The 25,928-nt window shown below is 38.3% G+C and overlaps 1 protein-coding gene across 1 annotated transcript in view; it reads right to left on the minus strand.

The window, feature by feature from the left end:
- The window catches only part of LOC140231247 (putative ammonium transporter 2), a 48,033-nt gene continuing 22,105 nt past the window's right edge, over positions 1-25,928 (minus strand). Inside the window, exons 4-11 of the mRNA XM_072311395.1 lie at positions 15,598-15,741; positions 10,456-10,666; positions 9,560-9,702; positions 6,677-6,889; positions 5,648-5,774; positions 5,125-5,403; positions 3,582-3,780; positions 1-90 (exon numbers count right to left, since the gene is read on the minus strand). Coding sequence (XP_072167496.1) covers positions 1-90; positions 3,582-3,780; positions 5,125-5,403; positions 5,648-5,774; positions 6,677-6,889; positions 9,560-9,702; positions 10,456-10,666; positions 15,598-15,741 — 1,406 coding nt within the window. The remainder of the gene's footprint in view (positions 91-3,581; positions 3,781-5,124; positions 5,404-5,647; positions 5,775-6,676; positions 6,890-9,559; positions 9,703-10,455; positions 10,667-15,597; positions 15,742-25,928) is intronic.

Here is a 25,928-nt window from a genome sequence, read left to right on the forward strand (position 1 = left end):
TCACTGCACCTTGTTCGACGTTTCTATGACAACAGATTCCATAGTATCCAACATCCCTCTCTCTCGTGCCTCGAGCCTTGAAGCGTCAAGCTGTAGACAAATGTGAGAAGAGAGAGAGAGAGAAAGAGTGACAACAAATGACAAAGAGAACAAGAGGGAGACATAGATTGATAGACACAATGATCACAAATCAACACACGCAAAAAAAAACAACAAACACTCATAAGAGAAAGCAAAGCAAACAGAACAAATAAAAATGGTTAATGGTAATTCTGATTGATGCTCTCGGCGCAATTAACAAATTGGCCGATTGAGAGTCATTTATATTGTATAATGTCGATGCGGCCATAGCACTTTATCACTCGTCTGTTGGATCTCACAGGAGTCGACCTGCAATTTGGAGAGATAGATCTGAGATGGGTCTGTCACGTGACCAACCGACAGCCAAGTTGACAGAGAAATTAAATACTATAATATCCAACAAATTTTCCACTATCATTCACCTGCTGATTAGACCTATCAGTTATCATCTCCCGTCAAACAGGAAAAGGTCAAAAGCGTATAAATGATTTAGTATTTGGAGCTGGCAAGAGAGGCTCGGACAATCGATTAATCTGGAGAACATTTCACTCTTTCGCCAGCGTCATGGATAGAAATAAATTAGGAAATTTATGGTCGGGTGGTCAAGATCAATAAACTTTATGAGAGTGGAAATAGAAGGAAACCATAACCCAAAGAGAACTGTGGATTAAGTGAAAGCAGCAACATTAGTAGAACACATCAGTGAAAGTTTGAGAAAATCGGACAATCGACGCAAAAGTTATTAATTTTTAAAGTGTTGGTGCTTTAATGACTTGATAAGAAGACTACTAGAGTTCAAACAATATAAAGAAAATATGAAGAGAATTCCACAAAAATTCATTTTTCATGAAAATTACACATTCCATCAGCTTGACACTGACATATGTTAAGGATAGTAATTATTCGCCCTGCTTTCTGAAAGCGGTTAGTCAAGTGCTCTTTCATTACACTAGAAAAGTGAAAGCATGCTGAATTTTCTAATTGTCATAAACTCAAGTAGTCTCCTTTTCCATAGCAGGGTTTCCAACACCAAAACTTTCAAATGCATAACTTTTGCATCGATTGTCCGATTTTCCTCAAACTTTCAGCGATGTGCTCTAATGCTGCTGCTTTCACTCAATCCACATTTCTCTTTGAGTTTTGGTTTCTACTTTCTTTTAATCCCTAAATGCAACGGGGGCACACAAACACCTACAACTGGCACCCTTTGCTCTCATCTGGTGGAGGCTAGGGGAGATTATCTGTTATACACGGAGGAATAGACAGCGGCTTGTAGGAAGGAAGTAATCTGCGTTTGTTGGACATGATTGAGTTACAATAAGAAAACCATTTTTGTTTTCATTTCTTCATCCTCTGCTACTGTCACATAAACTGCATGGGAACTTGTACGTGTAATGCATTTTATGTTTTCCAAAAGCATTGTGAAATTATGTCATTGGCATAATCATGATGTTAGGAAGAAGCTTATCTATGCATATTTTAATGACACAACAGGTAGTTATAAGATATTGAAGTATTAAAAAAATTGAAAGTCGACATTTATAGAAGGTTTGACAACCTTAATGATACACAACCCACTGGTGTTTACTTTGATACTTTTGTACTTTCTATCACTATCTAGAAATGTAATTTGAAAAAGATGATGCAATAAGGGATTGAGTTTTTCCTGTCTTCTGCTTGAGTTGCCATTTCAATGCACTTTTCTTTTTATCAACAACAGCCAGTGTTTTTCATTCATTAGTTCACCATTTCAGATAACGCTAATGTTCTTGTCTCATTTGCCTTCCACTTTTCAACTGTCGTCAATCATGGATAAACGCGAAACCTAAGTAATCAGATTGGCTTAACGAGCAAAATTTGAGGAAAGAAAAGATCGCAAGAGAGAGAGAAGGGAAGGAGGAAAGAATTTCTATAGGAAATTTGCGATAGAGCATTAGTGAATTGCAACGCAAATGTAATCAAACGTCGAGAAACTTAATTAGCCTCCAGCAGTCGCTTTCTTTGACATGTACTTCTCGCGGGCAAGCTGACCCCGGGATCAACTGTTATAAGTGTCACGTTTATGATGAACTTTTGCTTTCAAGCTTATGGAAGGACACAGAATGCTTTCAATATTTCTTAACCCTCAAAATGTCAAGAAATTCAAGTCATATGATGGTCAACAGAATTAAAAACAGTTGATTATTAAATTGTTAATTCATGTGTTTATGGCTCTGAATTGTGATGGCTGCAAATGTACACAATAAAGCAATTGATAGGGACATGGTGAAAGTAACAAGAAAAACAGTAAGCCAGTTACTGATTTCACTCCCTGCCCTGTACATGTCAGTTTACAATTTCCCTTTAAAACCTCGCTTGTTTAGAATAGTAAAAATCTGCTTAAAACATTGCGTTATACAGCAGTCACTGACATTGGCTATTTTGCCTAGACCTATATTATTACTCATTCCGATCCAAGCGAGTATGCAAATCAAGGTCATAGACAGAATCACATCGCAATACCTTTTATCTCGTTTAATTGATGCGCATCTATATCAAGTGGCAAGTCCACCCCCACCTATTCAATCTTCATTTTTTTTTTTCACTTTTCCCAATCATCAGCGTTTACAACGTTAACTTCCCTCACATTGTTCGTCAGTACTTTGCGCGTAGCGACATCAATACCAATATGAAACAAAAATTTGTTATCATTTAGTGCTTTCAAACTGAACCAGGCTACATGATTTCCTCTACTGTTGTTTGATGTTTGTTTCCACTTTCTATTTTTTTTTTGGGGGGGGGGGAGGGGTGGTAAATAGTTGAATGAATCAATATTGCCACTCATTATTATGCTTTCCTCTTGTTCCACCCACAATGAAATTGTAAGTGATCGTGACCGGAAGTGGCGTTATTAACGGAAACGCTACCGTGTGGACAAAGAATTGTGATTTGGCAGGGAACCTCGCATGTGACAAAAGATCTTTCAAACTATAAGGTCATTAGATCTGTTACGATTAAAATTGTTTGCCTGTTTTTCTAAACCCAAACGGTTTTTCCAAGTGTCCTTGAGAATCTAGTATGGATGATCACACCTAGTGCAAGCAAGATTGATCATATCGATTACCAACACTTATTTTACTAGATTGCTCAGATGTTTACTGAACTAGGTGAACCACTGCTCTAGTTTTACTAAAGTTTTCTGGAGTAATACTAAGTATATCTACTGGTATCGCATTATGCGTAGCCTATTACAACTTATATGTATATTCTGTCTTTCTTTCGTTATGTACAGTCACATTTTTAATATACTGACTTTATATTACTGACTGTATTTCATATTATAATTTACAAGTGTCATATTGTTCATACGCGAGAAAAAGAAGAATTAACAGAGAAAGGCATAAATGCCAGCGGTTCTTATCCAGTCAAGAAGACGAGATCTATTGGTTACATTTGCGTAACTCCCATTTTATCAAAAAATTTCGACATGAAGACAAGTTTAGAATGAAAACGGCCCTTACCTCCCTGGGCCTCTGCGCTTCTCCGTTCCTCGCAAAGTACCCGTTCGGTTTCCTCTTTGTGAACGGGTTAAACTTCTTTTTGGCTCGATATCGCTTGACTCCTCTTCGCGCTGAGCCGCCACCGTTTACTCTGCTTGACGCGCCGTTCGTTGAGGGCGTAGTTCGACTCATTTCAAGGAGATCCACAGAAGTTGTCTGCCTATAGCGTTTGAATTTTAATGGAGAAACAAGCATAAATACATTTACATTACAAAGTTCATGCACCGATAGATAGATAGATAGATAGATAGATTGATAGATAGATAGATGGATGGATAGATAGATAGATAGATAAATAGACAATATCTAATATTGTATATTTGTAATGATATACTGATGCTTATTGTGATCACTCTTTTCTTTGTTATAGTATGGTGTTGTCAATTTTCTGTATTTTTCCTCTGTTTTTACTGAAAGTGTTGATTAAATCGAAATCTGAATCTGAATAGAAAGATAGACAACACGTAAGTAACAGGAAAACAAAGAGAGATCAATTTCAGCCACATTCTCAAAAAGACGTTTGAATAATAATCATTGTCATGTCTTTAATTGAGATACAGTGTCGGGCGATCGTTAAAGGGCCGTTAACGATCGCCCCGACACTGTACAGGCATGCTAGCCTAGAAACATTGAACTGCACATCACTTGAATATGAGACCATTCTGAAGCAAATAATTTTCACACAACAGATATATGAAGAGCTTGTTTCCAAAAGGCGCTAAATCCATAATTTTTCATGGATTTAGCGCCTTTTGGAAGCAAGCACTTCATATAATGTACTCTTAAATGAATCCCGCAAGGATTGGAACAATCATCCCCAAGCATTCCCACTGATTCCCACTGATCAGTCACTAGTGACTAGCCATCCCCTTAAAGGGTGTGTACAGTTCTGGTCGAGGCGAGGATTTAGCGAGATATTCAGAAAACACTCTACGAAATGTCAAAGAGCATGCAATTCTAAGGGGTATCAAAAGTTTATTTGATAAAAATCGGTTTTGAAATGGCTGAGATATCCAAAAACAAGGTGAAACAAAGAGATCATAATAAAAGGTGTGGCCTGTAGTCTTTTATTATTATCACTTTCTTGGATATCTCGGCCATTTGAAGATTAATTTTCATCAAATAAACGTTGAATCCTTCTTGAAATTACATGCTCTTTCATATTTTATACGAGGTTTTGTATTATCTCACTTAGGAATGCTCAAAACATGAATCCCTACCTCAACCAGTACTGTACAGTCCCTTTAAGGATTGATTGATCCCAAAATTGTCCCTAAGATCAGTTGGGATTGATTTTAGCGCATAATGATACGATTGACCCCACTGTATTTTTTACATTTTTTTTTTAATTACTGGCGTCCGGTGCTTCCAGTATATTTGATATATGCAATTTTTTGATGACACAGAATGTCAAGAGAAAGCGATTACACTGAAATTGATATCAGTGATCCAGATAAAGTCGAGAAGGACAAGCTTCTCTTTCTCTCAGAATCACACTATTTACCTCGGGTAAGTGACGTCGTTGTCGTTCTGTAGCCCAGCCGACAGGTTGTATATTATATTGGTCCTTCCCTCGATGTCGCGTACATCACACGCCGATGGGGAGGTTAGGGACCGGGCGCTACCCCGCCAGCCCTGCCCACTGTGCTGCAACAAGAAGTCCGGTGCCTCGTGGCCAAGAGCTCTTAGCTCGTAAATGATGCGGACACGATCCTCGGGGCTTAGCTGGTCAATGCCGTGCTCAACGATGTCGGCGCCTAGAATTTCGTCGACCTCGGAGCAACTGCAGTTTGTAAAGATGATTTGCGAGGGAATAAATTCTATCAAATATGGCACACCACATTCCACATACACGTACATAAACACTTTACCTTAATTTACACCAATTATCATTCTCTACGACTGAGCCTATTGGAAAACTCTGCATTACAATGCTGAGCATAAAAAGCACATATATCGTATTGTTCTTTAGTTATGTATTTCCCTGTCTTAAAGACTGATGTGGACCAAGGAAGATGTTCACATACCGAAGCCCAATCGTGATATTGATGGTATATAGCAGGATGAACGATACTACCAGCGTCCATATTGTCATGGCAACCAGCATAAGGGCCTGGATGCCCAGTAGCTCCCAGCCTCCTCCATACAGCAGGCCTGGTGGCAAACAGTGAGAATGACAAGAGCAAAACAAATCAAACACGAGGTCAATAGCTAGAACTTCCAAAATACAATCACTTCCTGAAGTGATGCTGATATATTCGTTAGATGGAGTTCGTAACCATGAAGCCAGAGGAGAAGATTAAGAGGAAGAGGAGGAGGAGGAAGAGGAGGGAGGGGATAAGGAGAAGGACAAAGAGAAAAAGGAGGGAGGAGGAGGAGGGGTAGGAGGAGGAAGAGGAGGTCTGGCGGGGGAAGAGGAAGAAGAGGAGGAGGGATAAAAGGAGGAGGAGAAGGACAAAGAGGAAAAGGAGGCCTTGGAGGAGGAGGAGGAGGAGGAGGAGGAGGAGGATGGGGAGGAGGAGGAAGAAGAGGAAGAGGACGAGGAAGAAGAAGAAGAAGAAGAAGAAAAAGGATGAGGAGGTGGAGGAGTAGGAAGAGGAAGAGGAGGAGGGGAAAGGGGAAGAGGAGGAGGAGGAGGAGGAGGAGGAAGAGGAGGAAGAGGAGGAAGAGGAGGAGGGGAAAGGGGAAGGGGAGGAGGAAGAGGAGGAGGAGGAGGAGGAAGAGGAGGAGGGGGAAAGGGGGAAGAGGAGGAGGGGGAAAGGGGAAGAGGAGAAGGAGGAGGAGGAAGAGGAGGAAGAGGAGGAGGGGAAAGGGGAAGGGGAGGAGGAAGAGGAGGAGGAGGAGGAAGAGGAGGAGGGGGAAGGGGAAGAGGAGGAGGGGAAAGGGGAAGAGGAGGAGGAGGAGGAAGAGGAGGAAGAGGAGGAGGAAGAGGAGGAGGGGAAAAGGGGGAAGAGGAGGAGGAGGAAGAAGAGGAGGAGGGGGAAGGGGAAGAGGAGGAGGAAGAGGAGGAAGAGAAGGAGAGGAACAGAAATTGTGAGGGAAGAAACTAAACTTACCTGGTCGGTGGTTTAGATTCTCAATGTTGTCGGGCTGCGCGAAGATACCAACAGACAGGATGGCCCATGAGGCGGCCAAGGCGTGCACTCCAATCACCCCTACCGGGTCGTCGATTTTCATTCTCTCCAGCAAGTGGGGCGTGAACACCGCTATCACTCCACCAATGGCTCCTATTAGCAACCCTTCCCAGGGGCGGGCAAGGGCACAAAGTGCTGGGACGAAAAAGGAAGCAGAAGTTCTTTAGGTATGGGATGATTTAAATCGCTTCGTCTCTTGAAATTCAAAATGAATCCAAACATATATGTAGGGAATATGACCAGAAATGACATGAATGAAAATGAGAAAAGGAAATAGGATTCTACCGTGATTCGAACCGGAGGCTTCTCGATTGTTAGTTAGGCTATAGGCTGGTGCTTTCACCGACGGGGCTGTTGGAAACCTTATCGTACAGTTTTTGTCGCTGAAACACATAATTTTCATTGCTCGTGTCAACAGAAGCCTGTTATAAGCCTGATATAGACCCGAAGAATATAAATTAACTTCCAGATAAATGCAAAGGATTAACAAAGTGATGCCGCTTTTTGTTTACTTATATACAATATATTTATATGATGATGCGAAAACTATGGTACATGGTGATGCAAAACTATAAATAATGCGAAGACTATTATACCTATATGGCAGATCGGGGAGGGGGATACAATACATTGCCAGTAAATCCTTTTATGACTTTAAGCTAACGATCTAAAATACTTTGAAAAGCAGATAGAAGTCGGATCATTGGGTTACTGTAGTGATAGTTTGTTCTACGTCCTTCATGTTGTCATTAGCGAGCTGTAGGTCTGCGACTCGAACGCTAAGACGACGCTAATTTGGCAAAAAATGACGTTCTGCACATGCGCCACGCAGCTGTTTCCATTGTCCAACCCTGAGATCCTGGGAGGCTGCGTCGTCTTAGCGTTGGCGTCGCAGATCTAAACTTCGCTATTATGTTTGATTTCATTTCATTTATTTCATTCCTTCTTTCTTTTTCGTCAAACATAACACGAAATGTATCAGAAGATATAACATAGGCATGTATTCGACTTTACATGGTAGATAATGGTTAACAAATACGAAATTATACATGCATACCGGCAAAATACAAAGTTATGTTTGGAGGATGATGCGTTAACTCCGTTCCCTTTTTGACCCTCCATTGCAATCCATTTGCCTTTTTTCTTCTGCCTTATAAAAAGATGAGAATAGATATCCTTGTCTGCAGATATGTCTAATTACGAGGAAGGCTATTACTCTTCAAGCTCAAAGCACATACACATTGTCAAAACAACAATGCCCGTATGATTCATAACAGAAAAACATCCACTCACGCACTCGCGCACAATGACTTTGCATTCATTATCAAATCAATGAGAATGACACTCTCTCTATAATCTCTCTAACCAAACGTTAATTATCTACCAATGGCAAATTGCGAGGAATACAATACATTACAAACATTAAGCTATCTCTAAGTTTCCCCTCTTTGCATTTTATCCGTTGTATGACATCCCTATCTGCCTCAATATAATCCACGAGCGACTAATGGTTGGAGGAAAACCAATTGTAATGTATAATTGTGTTTATGATTCGAAAAAAAAAAAATGATGATAATGTCAGAGAATCACAGCAATGGAACCAATTGGCCTCTAAATTACATTTTCTATTTATGTACGAACGGTTAGCATGATAATCAAAAAGGTGAAAAAAAGCTTGGCCTCGGGCCTTCTTGACTGATTCAAATTCACGAGGAGGGTTACAAAGTAGCAAGGGAAGGTAAAGTCAAAAGATCTTCTTTTTTTTTACACAAATAACAAATCATGTAAAAACAGAATACATCGCATTCTTGTTCGAGGCGAACTATTTTGTGATCTGAATCTTGAGAGGAATTATCTCAGATGATATCATCTGTCTCCTTGATTTTCGTAAGGTTTTGGGATTGTTTTAGGATATTTTATGGTGATATTATGATACTATAATGTTACTATGGTTACAAGAAAAATGCAAGTCGCAAGTGATATCAACTCTTTCAAGATAAGAAAAATCCGACTATGTGTCCTATCAAAAGACAGGAACTAATGTCTGTGCAAGAATAAAGTTTATCGGCATGCTGCATTCTATTTCTAGGTAGTGAAGAAACAAATTCATACAAAGATAACGGAACTACGGTATTTCTCTATTCTGTTAGTCTTCCATGCAGTAATGGAAAAGTTCTGCATTAATCGCAGTGCTGAAGAACATCCATGCGTCATTCAATATGTGTTAGCGAGACATATGACAACATAATGATTATATGAATAGCATCAAAGGCACGAAATTGGATGAATGTATATGGGAGGCTGCTCATTATTGATGGATATCATACGTGATTACTTAATGTGTACAAAAAATGCAAAACATGAAACACAGAATAATGAAGACAATGACAAAAAGAAGGAATAAAATGTACAAATCAAAAGTGGATAAATACTTACACGTCGGGATAAGTGCCAAATATTTCAAAACATAAAATACTCTTTTGGCTTTACAGGAAACATTTTCTTTGCAAAGAAGGAGCATGCAATGCTATACGAGTTCTATTACAAGGGCAAGGCTGATAAATCACCTGTCCCAGCGACAAGCCCGCCAAGAACACCGTTGATAAGATCTGAAATATCAAACTGACGTTTTTTTGTCAGCCAGCTTCCGAACAGCCCGACAGATCCACCCCCCACAGAGGACATGATGGTATTCCCCGCAGACCTGATGTGAAATCAACAATAGAAAAATGTGGAGAAACGGTACGAGGATGCGTCACTATGGAAACATGTAAATTGCGTGCAATGAACGGGTTATCCATGTACCTGTGGCGCCCACGAGACCCCCTAGCACGCCATTCATGAGATAGCCCAGTTCGAATTTGCATCCATTCGGTCTCAAGAAGAAGCTGATGGTCATACCGACTATACCGCCCCCTACGGATGACAACAGCGTAATGATGGCTGACCTGTTCAAACAAAAATGAACGTTACATACAAAAACAGCTTTGCATAAGTTACTTACTTACTTACTTCCCTAGAATTGTAACCAGGATTGGTGGATAGTCAATATAAGACCTCTTTTACACGATCTAGATGTTATCTCAGAAATCTATGATCATTATAACTAAGAAGTCGCTAGACGTCAAATATGCATAATCATAGGACAAAAGATAGAAAAACCATCAATGCATAACATCAACACCCCATTTTTGAAGTTTTGATTATTAGCACATGAAATCTCACAACAAAATTTTAACACGACGAGTATTTTTTCTCTCTCTAACATGGTGTTTGTATTCTTAACAATACCAGAACACTTTACACTTCTCACTACGTCTGATATTTCTCCAAGATCCTTTTTTCGATACGTCACGTTTAAGTGCAGCTTGTTGGTCTCAGAGAAATTTGATTTGTACACGAGAATGAAAAAAAAGAAGAAAAAAGAATGGACGGAGAATGCTGTTTATATTATAACCTGCAAATTAGTTTGCACTAAAATGCACTTAGAACTCTATCTGATTACATCACCTTTAGATAACAATTTTGTTTCCCTGATGTTCGAGTGACTGCTAATAGTAATTTCAGTAATGAGCTATACCAGCAACATCTCACAATTTCGCAGCCAAATCCCTTTCCCCGTTACACAAACACTCTCTCTCTCTTGCATCCCCCTTTCTCTCTCTCTTTCCCCCTTTTTGCATTCATCCCATGCAACCAACCGTGTTGCCAGTTTCCACTTCCCGCCTGAAATGCCAAACGTGCTGCCGCAGTTGAATCCAAGCCACCCCCACCAGAGCATGAACATGCCCAGTAGAGCGTTGGTCGGGTTGCTCATCTCGCAAGGACGTCCGTTCTCGAAGCGACCACGGCGCGGCTTCAGCATTAGGGTGGCGGTGAGTCCCGTTAGGCCCCCGACGAGGTGGACGGCGCCTGGGATGGGGCAGTCAGAGACGGACGAGATTCTTATAGTCACGTGATACTCAGAATATGCACATAGTTCCATTTTGCGCATGAGTAGAAAAAAGGTGATAACAGGTCTGTTGTTGTTTTTTTTTAAATTCACTGAGATGAGCATCTGTGATGTAGCCTAATGATTATTCAATACAAATAGTGCTTGCCAGCAAATCCACCTGACAACAACAAAAGAGTTCATCAGAGCTTGTCAATATAACGTGTTTATGCATTCAATACAATACAATGGAATGGACTCTCCCCGAAATGTTAATTGAAGGGCCATTCTGATTACCTGTTCATTCTTTGTCTGAAAACATGGGGCCATTCTGATCACATGTTCATTCTTTGTTTGACAATAATGGGGCCATTCTGATCACATGTTCATTCTTTGTTTGACAATAATGGGGCCATTCTGATCACCTATTCATTTTTTTGTTTGATAACAATGAATTCCGTGCATTGTTACGTCGGGCCAATCGATATATCGATTTGAAAACGAGTACTTAGTAAAGTACCTAACCAATTGAGGAAAAGAAAATAAAGGTCCTTTATGCAAATGGGCACATGGCTCATTAGATGCAAAGTAATATATAATCAAAGTCTGACACCATTGGTTAGAACACAGGTTGCAAAATGCATGATAAAATCTATGCGATTAGATTACAATGCAAGTGCCAGTTAATCGTGAATGTATTCCGCAGTGATTTTTTTAATGATATTCTTTATTTGAATTTCATTCAATGTTACCATCATTTTCACAATGAAACGGATAATATGAATAAAAATAAGCAGCTGTATCCTTTACACTCGTGCTGCTGAATTACATTTTTTAACATACAATAAAATATGTTGTGCAAATCATACCAGTATAAAAAAGTGATATAAATTCTGCATAAATCTATGACACCACAGACACACACACATACTCCTTTCCACTCAAATAAAACAAGGACAACATTGTAAACTGGAAGTGCTTATCAAAGTAACATAATTTGGACACCAATAATGAGAGAGTTCTGTCTTTCCGATGTTCACGTGTTTTTTTTTTCTTTTCCACAGCAGTAGAAATTAGAACTTGACAATAGACTAATTTGTCCCGCATTAATATAAAAAAAAAATAAGCTGCAAAATAGAATAGAAACATGTACAAGGCACACACACACACGCACACTAATTCGCCTTTGTTTGTGAGCTGATGGGGAAAAAAGAAATGAATTCTTTGACACCGTATTTTAATATGCAACAGAGGACCGTTCGTTCGCATTCAGTCAGTAATCTCCAAATACCATACAGGATGAAATAAAACAACAGACACCAAAGGCCATACTCGCAAGATGTTTCTTGGAAGCCGTACGAGGGCGATACCATTCGATTGTGCCAATTAATTGACCAAATTGATTAGAAACGATAAAAAGGTCATTTCTGATACAGCATTTCGTAAATTCAATATGGCAAAGGGTCACTACCATGCTATGGAAATGGTTGAACTATTCTTTCCACGAAATCTAATATGCATCTTAATTCGTGAACACACAGTATGCCGTTGTCATTTTGGGATTAAATTTAATGATTCAAAGCCTTGTATCATTTGTCTTAGAGCTTCATTACAAATTTCACGACAGTTGCAACAAAACTGAATGTCTTATATGTACGGGCAGTTGGCATGGTTTCCACAGGTTACTTTTAAATGGCCACATAAACCACGTGGTGTTGACGTCACTTGTTTCGGAGTTTCTCTTTGGCTTTATCCAAGTGGAGATCGAAATCGGATTTGCTCTTATCATCGATGCGTAAAAATTCAACACCATCCCGTTGATATGATCTTGAGAAAAGTCAGGACAAAATATGGGTAGGGGATTACTAGAGTGAAAGGCTCGGTCACGTGACCCAGTCGTTTTTTTGCTGCATGACTGACATTCACGTGTTCATGAATTTCTGCATATCTGTCCGCAGCGCAGCTCCATATATAGCTCCATAAATGGTTTGAGCCAATGCATTCGTTGCAATACGTCCCATCGCCATTAGCCTACTTGTCTCGTTTTGATGTCTTTTCAGTTGATAATGTTGTTATCTATTTCCATTGGACGAATTCATTTCATTTCATCAATTGTGACTAACGAGGTGATCAAGCTATCTGTTTACAAATTGCCAGCCATTCTGGCTAATTTCCACGAACTAATATCATTAAACTTTTATTGTAGCAATAATAGTAATTCCAATCAATTTGTTTCTAATCATAATTCGAGGCCGATACTTTGGTGTATAGGTGTTTGGACGTCGATCTAAACGGTTCTGACAATAATTGGTCTTGTACATGTAATGTATTCTCGCCACAGATGTCAGCAGTGACTGGCAGAATTCAATATGTGAAGAACATCCTGGAGGAAACATTAAAAACTAGAAATGTCGCTATGGCGACTGATGCCTCCGCCATAATGCATGATTCTCCCAATAGGTATATAGCACAATGTCTTCACAATGTGTGATGACAGTTTCACATAACTGGCAAAATATCGGACAGGTTTGTCAGAAATATCTTGAATGCTCACTTTCCATGAACTGGGTTTGCTATAATTGTCTATTAAGGAGTGCAGGTACACATATTTGGGGAATTGAAAATTTTTACTTGACTTCTGACCGACCTTATTATAAGTTTATGCATTGAGTATAATTTTCAAGGTATGAAGAAAGAGTGTAATTACAGTACATATATATATATTTTTTTTCATTCAAACCCGACCTTTGACCCTTAACCTTTGACTTTTGACCTTCTGGCTAGAAATTTCCAAGAGAATCTCCAATACATGTACATATATTAAATTTTAAAACTAATAATGGAATCATTGCATATACTGTACTAGTATATGAGGGAAATAGTAACATTTTTAGGAGTTGATCTTGACCTTTGACCCCTGACTATTGACCCATGACCCCTGAATTCCCTAGATAATCCCTGCCAGTCAGTACATGCATATGTACCAAGTTCCATGAAGATACATTGAACCATTTGCAAGAAAAGTGATATTGCAACATTTTCATCTAACCTTTGACCTCTTGACTTTTGACCTTATGACATGAAACTCTCTCTGGAGAATCTTTACGCAGTAGTACATGTCTACACTAAGTTTCAAGAAAATAACTACTGGCATTGCATAGATATGGGGGAAATAGCAACATTTTTAGCATTTGACCTTGACCTTTTGACCTTTGACCTCTTGCCAATGTCACAAAAATCTACTCAACTAATTGTCCCATCATACATCATCCTTGGACCGAGTTTGGTGAAAGCTGCTTCATCCAGTTTTGAGTTATCACGTAAACAGATAAATTTTAGGATTTGACCTTGATCTTTGACCTTTGACCTCTGTCCGATTTCACTGAAAAACTAATCAAGTAATTGTCCTATCATACATCATCCTCCAACAAAGTTTGGTGAAATTTTCTCCATCCAGTCTTGAGTTATCGCGTAAACGGATACAATTTCATGATTTGACCTTGACCTTTGACCTTTGACCTTTAGCCGATTTCACCCAAAATCTAATCAAATCATTGCCCCATCATACTTCATACTTGGACCAAGTTTGATAAAATTCCAGTAAACATTACTCAAGTTATCGCGTAAACGAAAGCGGACGGACGTACGTACGGACGTACGGACGTACGGACGTACAGACGTACGGACGTACGGACGTACGGACGGACGGACGGACGGACAACCCGAAAACATAATGCCTCCGGCACCACTTCGTGGCGGAGGCATAAAAAAGAATAAAGGGAAAGTCCAAGTAGGGATACAGCTTTGAGAGAGGATATAATATGCTAAATAGGCTTAATGTTAATGACACAGATGTCATTAACAAGACAACGAAACTGAATTGTTTTTGAAGGAGTAAATGTAATTATCATTTACTGTATTTGAATTCTTTTATGGTTTAAAGGGGCTGTACAGTACTGGTTGAGGTGGGGATTCATGTTTCGAACATTCTTAAGTGAGATAATGAGAAACCTCTTATGAAATGTGAAAGAGCATGTAATTTTAAGAAGGATTCAACGTTTATTTGATGAAAATTGGTTTTCAAATGGCTGAGATATCCAAAAAAGTGATAATAATAAAAGGCGACAGGCCACAACTTTATTAGGATTTCTTTGTTTCACCTTGTTTTTGCATATCTCGGCCATTTCAAAACTGATTTTCATCAAATCAACTTTTGATACCCCTTAGAATTACATGCTTTTTGACATCTCATAGAGTGGTTTCTGAATATCTCGCAAAACGTTAAATGCTAAATCCTCACCTCGACCAGAACTGTACACACCCTTTAACTTCTGTATTAGTTTTTATCTTGGTATAGGTGAAATGCACACGCGCAGTATGCAAACATTACACTAAGATCATTATTGCAACCTTTGCCACTTAACTAAATAAACCAGTAAAGAAATTGCAGACAAAATCCTACAAAAACTGATTTGGGCATAGAAGGCGTTGCCACCAATAACAAGAGCTCAAAGCAATGTATATCATTATAAACAATAATTCAAAAAGATACAATGATTCGTAATTCTATACCACACAAACACACATCAACCTTCCTCATTCAGCTCTTCCTTTCCTCCTCCTTTATTTTTTTTTCTTCTTTTTCTTCATCATCATCGCATCATCATCTTGAGTCCTCCTCTTACACTCCGCCATTTCTTGTTACCATTGTTACTGACGTATCTTTTCCTTTTACTATCAACATTAAAAGTCACGATCATGAAGAGTGACTTTAGATAATCTTCTTCATCATAACCGCCACCATTGCTATCATTGCCATTTCTTATTTTTCATTCTTAGCATCACTGCAATCCGTTTTATTCATCATATCACCAACATGATCATACCATGACTTCATCATCATTGGGCTCACCTGCTCCCGCTATGTCGACGGCACCCATCCCACGGAACAGTCCCTTTTCTGCCCACACCCAGTGGGCAGGGAAGCAGTAGACTAGGGTATTCACCATGGAGAACACGCAGTAAGCCTCCAGCTTTGTCCTTTCCGCCATGGCACCTGCCAAAAATGACGCCACATGGAAAGAAAAAGGAAATAAGAAATAAATTCATAGGCATTGACTACCCTTGACCGCTGGAAAAAAAAAGTGACAAGGGGAATATTTTCCACCTGTCCTGCCTGTCAGTTATTGCACTATAGGTAACCATGGCTACTCTGTTGATTATCTTTTCCTCATCACATCATTGCTAAACTGCCCCATTAATGGCGCGTCGATGAAAAATATCGATCGGCATAAATTCTTCAAAAAATGCGACTTCCCGATTAACAAGTGAACGCCGTTGATACGAGTAAAATAATAATGACACACAAAAAAGAAACAATCAAACTCAGACAAAAACATGATCAAGCATTCGGCGAGTTTGTTAAACTCTTCAATAACAGCAACGTGAATTCATAAACATATCCGAAAGCTGATGGGGCGCCGTTCTCGGTGTAGGTTCCATTTTGAATTGCATCGTACTTTGTTCGGTAACGATGCGTAAGAAGAAAACGATTACAGGTAAGTGAAGTTACCCTTCGATAGCGGGGTAAAACAGAAACATCCAGTTTTCCTAGTATATAGGGCCTACCAAATGCAATCCAAGATTTCCATTTTTACAACTATCTATAGTGATGCTGCTCCATCCGATTAGTCGACTGCTCAACATATTACATTTCCTAAGAAGAACAGCTGCAAGTTTGATATTGCACGATGGCATCACCAACAATATATATTACTGAATAGGCTGTTTATCGATTTCGCAGTTGTTCGCCTTGCCTTGAGAAAACAGTTATTTGTTTACTAAGGTCATTGTCTTGACCACCCCTGTAAATATCTGTGGTGTTGAATTAAAGATTTCCATTTTTACAATTGACTGATAATGCTGCTCCATCCGATTGGTCGACTGCTCATCACATGACATTTCCTAAGAAGAACAGCTGCAAGTTTAATATTGAACTATGACATCACCGACCATGTATATTACTCAATAGGCTGTTTATCAATATTGCAGTTTATCATTCGCCTTGAGAAAACACTTGTTTGTTTTCTAAGATCAGTGTCTTGTCCACGCCTGTAAATGTCAGTGGTGTCGAATGTTTAAACAAATAGTTGACGGCGTTCTTTTGTGTGCCATGGAACAAGATTTCCAATTCAGTGAGAGATCATTTACCATATTCTGCCAGTCACTATTAAAAGCCTATACTTGTTCATACTGGTGCTGTGTCATGACTGAGTGGGCGAGCATTTTTGCATTTAGATTAAAATAATATTCACTTTGTTGACGCGCCAGATCATAAAGCAGTTCATGTATTTCGGACAGACATTCTAGCACTCTTTCGGTTTTCTGCATGAAGTTCGAAAGAGAAAAAGGCTGAAGCCATTTTGTGCAGCCTATAGCTAAGCAGAGGTAACCCTACATGGAAGCAAGAACAAAATACTCTTCATATAATCATGACGTCATTCTTCTCACTCTCACCGGGGTATCGGAAAGATAATTGCTAATTGCATCCCTGTCAAAAGACCAATTATCGAGAATATTTCCTTTACCATGCATTCTAAATAGATTTTCAATACGACGACGGTATACAATTGATAAAATTGTTTCATTAATTTTGTCAAGGCTGAAAGTGAATAAATGTTAGCATTTTAATGTAATGCATGCCCACGAGGTTACAACAATCATGAATTATTTGCTTGTATTCCTTCATTGTTGACAAAACATTTCGGTACTGGCATATCGAAAACATTATAATCTTGAATGCAATTTTTGTATCTAACCACTATTGGTATATAACAGCAGTCAATACTAAAATTATAAAGATAAAGATGCGTGACACAGCGAGAGGGGAAAAGGATGTCAGTATCGTTGATTGTATTATGCAAATATATGTATATATATATATATATATATATATATATATATATATATATATATATATATATATATGAATAATGCATAGAGTTCTGTGCGCGAGTATGTATGTGTGTAGATGTTTTCTCTTCATGAATACGGGTATTGTTTCGATATTTGGTGAATGTGCCTTTGAGAGGATACTATAGCTTTCTTCGTGATTAGACGGACAAGGATATTGTCACTTAGAGGTAATGTATAACAGTGGACAAAGAAAAGGAAGTGGATTGAAATGGAGGGTCAAAAAGGAAACGGAGTTTCTGCATCATCACACACAATGACAACACGAAGGACGTAGAACGAACTACCACTACAAAAATCGAATGCCTACACTTCTAACGCTATTTATCTCCCACAGCGCATGTGATTATATTATAGTGTTAACACAATATGCGACATGTCTGCATGATGTAAACAGACAGAGCAATCGTCGTGTTCGAAAGAGACAACAACAACTACAACAACAACAAGATGTTTTTAAAAAGATGCGCTCTCACACAGAACACGTAAGTGAATCAAATTGAGGAAACATGGAATGATAAAACTATTATTATTTGGCGTATCAAAAGTTTGCCTGGATTAGCATGGTATGCTTGGAATCTGTGTTTAACATACGTGTTGTATATGGATGTGTAATCGATAGTCTATACCGACTACGAACCACTCATAGTCCTGCATGACTATGTAGAAGCATACCTAGCTCGCCTGTAAAGATGATCAACGTTATCCCTTATAAACACGGAAAACTGATTAAAAGTTGGTTAAGATAATCAGAATCTTGTAATTCTTCTCGATAAAAAGCGGGAGTGTATATTATCAATGATACTCCTAGCACGATTCTCATGGAGGTGCTTGATATACTATTATGTCTCACTTTTAGGGCCTACATCTCCAAGGTACCCATTTTATTTGCACTTGCCGAAAGGTTCATTATAAGTAGCGGGATTTGAATGTAGAACCTACTGTTTAAAGTTCCAAAGCTCTTTTCATAATTCTCATTTAAACTTTGCTACTCGAGTCGATTTTGATGCATGTATGATAACACTTCACTTTTTTTTTCTCCCACTATTGGATGACGTCCACAAAACATTTGAACGTGCTCAATGATGCGTCAACTGCCATTTCCATTACAACAACAACACATGAACAAGGAATATTGATGCAAACTAAACTGTTTACGTACATGCTTACGTGCTTATGAGACAAAATTCTGGTGTCAAATTGGATTTTCTTACAATAATGGAGAAATGGAATTGAAAATATATCAAATCACCACATCAGATCTTCAGGAGCTCCGCCTTGTTCTTGTCACTCTAACAAGATGTTTGCTCGGGTATTAAAGTTGATGGAACATTGACTTGGCTTGGAATGTTTTTCATTACTTGTATCTTTTAGTCTATGACTTTGAAAAGAAAGGAACAAAGCTGGAATAGGTGCAAAAGACATGCATCGTAAATAATAATTTGATGCCCTCTGCCGAATTCGTCGGACAAACCAATCTTTTAACCAACTATATTTAGGACTAATCCTTGAAATAAAGACATCGTAATAATGAAGATCATCTTAAACTTGATTATTACATTAGGAATGGTAATACATGTAATGATAAAACAATAATAAAATGATATCTATAAAACATCTGTAATTGTGGTCACATAACAATAAATATGATAAAATGATGATAAAAGATATAAGCACTGAAATTGTTCTTGAATCCAACAAACAACTAAATTAAAAGAAGAGGTGAAACACAGTCATTGTTGTTGTTATCTTGATGTGATTATTAAAAGAATGAAAATGGCAACGCATATGTCAACAATATCGCAGCCTTCAAATACCTGTCACTACAGGATAAGAAAAACAAATAAGGCAGCTGCACAGATAAATGGTTTTAAGTCTGGTATGTATAATGATAAACAGAAAAGTGTGTGTGCCAGATTTATCCTTCAACTCGAGGCCTTGACGGACGGACTGCATAGATACCTGGCAGCCTCATGGTCACCTACATGTACCTATAACGTGTGATGCCCAGTCACACGGATGAGATGTTCATACATCTTTATAATGAAGAACCTCCGATGCGCAAATTTGATATCCCCCCAAGAGTGGTGGAAATTGTGACAGAAATGTGATTTCCAAAGCATCGCCAGACTTTTGTTATACTAACTGGATGTGTATTGGGATGTCTGACGGAAAATGTGCATGTCAGAGTCAATTTCTTTGAGGATTACGTTGACAGTTTACTTTTTAATACAATGCATTAAAAAAATCATTTGGGACTGTGTAAGAACAACAGGAAATAGGCACATTGCACGTCGCGCTTCAATCATGCAAGATATCTTTCAAGGGATGATAAGCAGGCAGACCCCTCGGTGTATTGCATGATCTCCCCAACTGATGAAAGTTTTCTACCTCAATGTATAGACTGTTTATCATATTTTCTCATTTTGACAGTTCTTCCCGCCAAGTCAGGTGAATAGATAACAAGCATGATGGCAGTCTTTTTCCTAGATGTAACAAAGAAACAACATCTATCAAACATATCCTTCCTACAATGCCGTCCTAATCTTGCGTCCTAGTATCACTGGATTCATTCATTCATTCATTCATTCATTCATTCATTCATTCATTCATTCATTCATTCATTCATTCATTCATTCATTCATTCATTCATTCATTCAAGTTCAAGTTCAAGTTTGTAAAACATTTATTTTCCACCTTTTTCATGTTGTATATCACATACCTAAGATTGTACAAGGAAGGCAGAACCTCAAAAAAGCAGAGCTTGTGGTGAGCTGCCTAACAAAATACATTACATCACAAACACAAGAAACAACAAAAACATAATAGTTTCCATGGCAATATCAAAATGAGATGTTCCTCAAAGAGAAGTATTGCAGTCTAACAGAGGGGCAACAGTAAGTGTGAAAATATGTGACGAGCTACAGCCTAGCAAAAATTGCATATATCAAAGTTAAACGTTACATATTTATAAGTGCTACTAATGTATTCATTCATTCATTTATTCATTCATTCATTCATTCATTCATTCATTCATTCATTCATTCATTCATTCATTCATTCATTCATTCATTCATTCATTTATATTCATTCATTCATTCATTCATTCATTCATTTTTTCATCTCCAACAGAACTTGTAAATACATTTTTTCTCACATAAAACATAAGTATACATATATGGGTACTGACAAATGGAACATTGTCGATGGGGTAATAAATCACCGAAAAAGATGGATTATTTTTCTTTTATCCATAAAGTAGTGAATTTTAAACCCACATTTGGGGATGAGTGAAGTGTCATGTATCAGCTTGATGCAATGTTTTCCTGATGATCGATCCCCGATGGAAGCAAGCAGAACCTGACAGGGAACATCCGCTGAGTGGTGATTTGGAATCGACAAGTGGGAGTGACGTCCTTGACTTTCAAGGTATTATTCATGAAGGTCATCGCAGCAGCATCATCTAAGCTCCATTAAGTTCACCGCTAATCTCCATAATAACATGGGTGGGGTATTCTCTCCAGGATTCCAACACAAGTCTAGTTAAAAAAAAAAATGGTTTAGGGTAATAACTCTCTCGATCAATACCAATCCTACCTGATTATAGTCAAGGAAATTCTTATGTTTGACCAGAGTATACTCCTATGTACAGTTTCAATAGTCATCGTATTTCATCATAATATGGATGGAAATGTATTTTTGGGTCGGAAGAAATATAACTGTCTTCAAAAATGCTCGAGGTATTGGGAAACCCTGGTTCAAACATGCCGCCAGAATATTAGACATTTCAAGACTTATATTCACACATTGACGAAGCAAAATCTCTGGATGCTTTCGAACCGCCAAATGGTCCATACAGCATTGTAGTGTACATGCTGGGAAGCACAATCTTTTGGCGACGGTGCAGATGCAAATTTAGCAAAGAGTATACGAAAGGCGGAGCTGAAGCGTAGAACATGGCATTTGTTTCTCTACCATTTCAAGTGTGAGAAATCTTGGATGTCTATGTTGTCATGACAACCACGGGAACCTCAGAGGGAAAAAAGTGAGATGTTCCAAAGAATTGCTCATTTCCTGTAAACGGTACATGATGCCATTTTAGGAGCCATAGGATTTATATAGTGGAATTAATATCTTTAGGTAAAGCCTGTTTCGGTAGACTTCACCGTTTTTGCGTCATTTGAAGATGTTTGAATTCAACGTTTATCTACTCTTCATTCAATAAGTTTTCCAGTGTAGTTTTCTGTTTCACTCCCGTGTCTATAGAAGTGTCAGCGATAGTTTGTATGTACAACTCAGAATGATTTTTCTATGATATTACCAACCTGACAGGATTGAATCGTCATTGTCAGGCTACAGCCTATAGCTATGGCAGGAGAAGGGTTAATGGTAGGACTATGCTGTTGTATGTAGAAAGTTGATTCAGTCTTGAATGTCACATTATTTGAAATCAAAATTAAATGACAAAGGATTGACTCCACTGAGGTATCAGGTAACATAGGTTTGGTACTGCAGCACCTTTTCAAGTTTCAAGTTTGTAAACATTTAGTTTCCATCTTTTCATGTTGTAAATCACATACATAAAGTTGTACAAGGAAGGCAGAACCTCAAAAAGCAGAGCTTGTGGTGAGCTGCCTAACTTTTGAGTATTTTGACTCTGTCTTCATGTAGACTGATGTAACATAGGAAATAAGTAAACCCATACCATCGAATAAATCAAAAGGCTGGAAAATGAGATTGAGATAGGTTGGGTGGGGGAGAGATGCTGAAAGAGAAGCGGTCAGAGAGATGGTTAGAGAGACGTGATTAGAGAGGGAGATATGCTATTATGAAATGGAGGATGGCACGATATTTGCTCCTGCGACAATTGTTTCATTCTTTTTTCCTCTAAGGACCTAGGATTAGGGGTGTGATAGTGTTTCAGGTTTAGTTTGATGTGAGGATTGAGATTAGGGTTATAGCGTTATGTTTGTGGGTAGATATTATGTTTGGCTTAGCGTGTAGACATTTTTTGGGAGCAATTGTATTGTTGCAGGAGCAAATGTGTCATGGAATCGAAACGGAGGGAGCGAGACGGGGAGAAAGAGAGGGAGAGAAGAAGAGGTCAAAGAAAAAAAGATAGCTGTCAAAAAGATGGCTGTAGATTGAAAACTATTAAGGGGGAGATGGAAAGAGAGTGTGAAATCTATTGTCGCCTTGAAGAGGAAAAGTTCGATGGCATTGCTGTTAACGTCATAACAATCTGGCTGAGTTTGACATTGGTTAAGTGAGTTGGGCTACAGAAGACATCATCCTGCGCTTTAGTAGGTCAAATCACCTGCAATCGACACTATCAGCGGTGCAAACCTAAATGAATAGAATATGATTCGCATTGATTTCAGGTTTGTCCTTTTTTTTCCTCTTGTCTTTTACCTTTTTTCCCTGACACATACATGTACTAGTGTGTCTGCCACGAGACTTTGACAGTATGATCTATTCTTAGCAACATACTTAGAATGTCATACATTTATGAAAGAGAATATCCAATACAACACTAGCTTAAAGATAGTGTTTTAGGGTACTTACTCTCAGGTTTCAAGCATCAGGACCATACTTAAATTCAAGAAAAAAAAATACATATTGTACCTTGAAAGTGTCTATCACTAAAGATTCCACTACCATGGAAACCTTTAAACACTACGTCACTACGCAAGTCACGTGATCCCCTTTCGGAAGAAAAGGACCGATTGCCCTTAATAAAGGGTAACGTACTCACAATGATTCTAAAATATCTACACCTACTTCCAATGCTCTCATGGCAACGGCTATATTCATGATGACGTCATCGATGATGATACCTTGATGGTGACGATGAAGATGATAAAGATGATGATAATGATGATGATGATGATGATGATAATGATGACGATGATAATGGTAATGATAGTGATGATGATGATGATGATGATGATAATGATGACGATGATAATGGTAATGATAGTGATGATGATGAAGATGATACCCTTCAGGCAAGATTTTGTTTCTTCTTCATGAAACCTCACCAATGCAAGTGCAGACAAAATTCTTTTCTTTACCTACTTAGATAACTTCTCGCACAATATATCTCTGCTCCTCTTTTTCCCTTTTATTCAGTAGCCTCTAAAGATATCCCCTTTTCCCTTTTATTCAGTAGCCTCTAAAGATATCCCCTTTTTATTCGAATAAATTGTTATATATAATGCTATTCATATTTTGTTCATGCTATTCATCAACACAACTTGGTGCTAAAAAAGAAAGAAACGAAATAGCGGAAATTTCCTTGTTTCGGCCGCCTGGCTAAAAATATAGGTCAATGACAACAATTTATTTAAGCAATTACGTCCCCATCCACTATCTATAAGCTTGACAAATAACAAGTGTGTGAAATGGGTAGCCTATAAAAGTAGATGCGGCATTCCAAAAAGGCTTATTTAACGAAATAAAATTGACCTCCGAGGCAGCTGTGATGCATCTAACAAAATTTCATAATCTGAGTGATGAGGGTTGCCAAGCAACGTGGATAAACGGGAAATTGATATGTCGTGAAGGCGAGGAATGGGTAATAGGGCATGATCACAGAATGCATGTCTTTCTTTGTGCGAAAAAGATGTAGAAATAAACAAGATTTGTAGGGTGATCATTATTCTTTTGCTCTATTCCTGTTGTGGGAAGCATGAGAAGATTGTATCATGTATAGCTACTCGCTCCGTGATTCTATCAAGAGTGTATAGTTACACCGGCGACGATTCGGTTAAAAAACAGCTGCACCCATCATTGATAACAACATTCTGCATCAGACAATCAAATAGGCAAGTTTTACAACAACAGCACCTTTCAAGCACAAGTCATAACCTTTTCAACGCGAGTATGTGAACAGGTGATGAGCGTGCGTGCATCTATGTGGTGTATCAAATGTGTGCGTGAGCGTGGTTTTTGGCCTTGATGTTATTGTCCAAACAGACTTTTTTTTTCCAACTCGACTTTGCGAAATAAATGGTTGGAAGTCTATATGAAAGAAAATATCGACAATGATATATAGCATTCATTTATATATATGTAAACTTGCAGCTATTCGCGCTATGTCAAATACGTAACCCAGTCTGATACTGTAGCTTATCCTGGGCGGCTTTAACAGTCATCAATCATCAGACAAAATTCAACTGAACATGCTGACGGTTGTTTCCTAATCTGTCATGGCATTAAATTTGTTTACAGGCAAGCAGTACGTACTCATTGACATATAAGCCATAATCCACAAATTCTTCATAGCTCGAAATCCTTTTCACTATAGACTGGTGCATTTTGTCAGAGAGAAAAGAATTGACCACAAAAATACAAAATGAAAACGTAAAATAAGAGAAGCCTTTTTGATTATTTGAAATCTTGCTTAAATCTAACTGTCAAATCAAAATTCAGCAAAAACGAACCGTATTTTGCCGTGTGAGATACAACGTGCATGGAGTTTTGCAAATACAATATTTCCACCATCTCCTTGGTAACACTTATATACATTATGTATGTATATATATATATATATATATATATATATATATATATATATATATATACGGCACAGCCTTATAATCTTATAAAAGAATAAGATTTATAGGCTGTACATGATGAAAAAGTATATTTATGTATATATTATATATATATATATATATATATATATATATATATATATATATATATATATGCATGTGTGTATGTGTGTGTGTGTGTGTGTGTATGGAATTGTAAATCGTTTCATAAAATCTTTCGACCATAGATAACACTTTAATTACAGTTACTTGATAATAACTGATTGCTGTTGAACTTAAACATGTGAAACGATTTTTATCAAACAAACCTGATTTAAGAAAGAAAATAAGCCTATTCATTATTGTAATTCAGATATTTTCATTCGAGCAGTTCGAGCAGTTCAATATTACTGATTGGCAGAATCGCTCCAGAGCTAGACGATGCACTTGTTGGAATGATAGAAGGGGCTATATAGGTCATTCGTAGCTCCTTTCCGAGAGCACCATGTCGAAGGAAGGAGGGTAAGGCGCCACCTACGAAGGTATAAACACCGCTGACACAAAGCCGTGATTGGGCCTGTCTTCCGAATCAATCTGAGGTTTGTCTGTTTGTTCATTGCCCCAGTCACATAGACATCCCGGATCACCCCGGACCACCCCGGATCTGATCCGGGGAGAGATCCGTGTTGACGCCGGGAGGCCAACACGGCAACTTTTGGAGGTCAAAAACATC

This window comes from Diadema setosum, chromosome 7, assembly GCF_964275005.1.
Source record: "Diadema setosum chromosome 7, eeDiaSeto1, whole genome shotgun sequence".
NCBI lineage: Eukaryota > Metazoa > Echinodermata > Echinoidea > Diadematoida > Diadematidae > Diadema > Diadema setosum.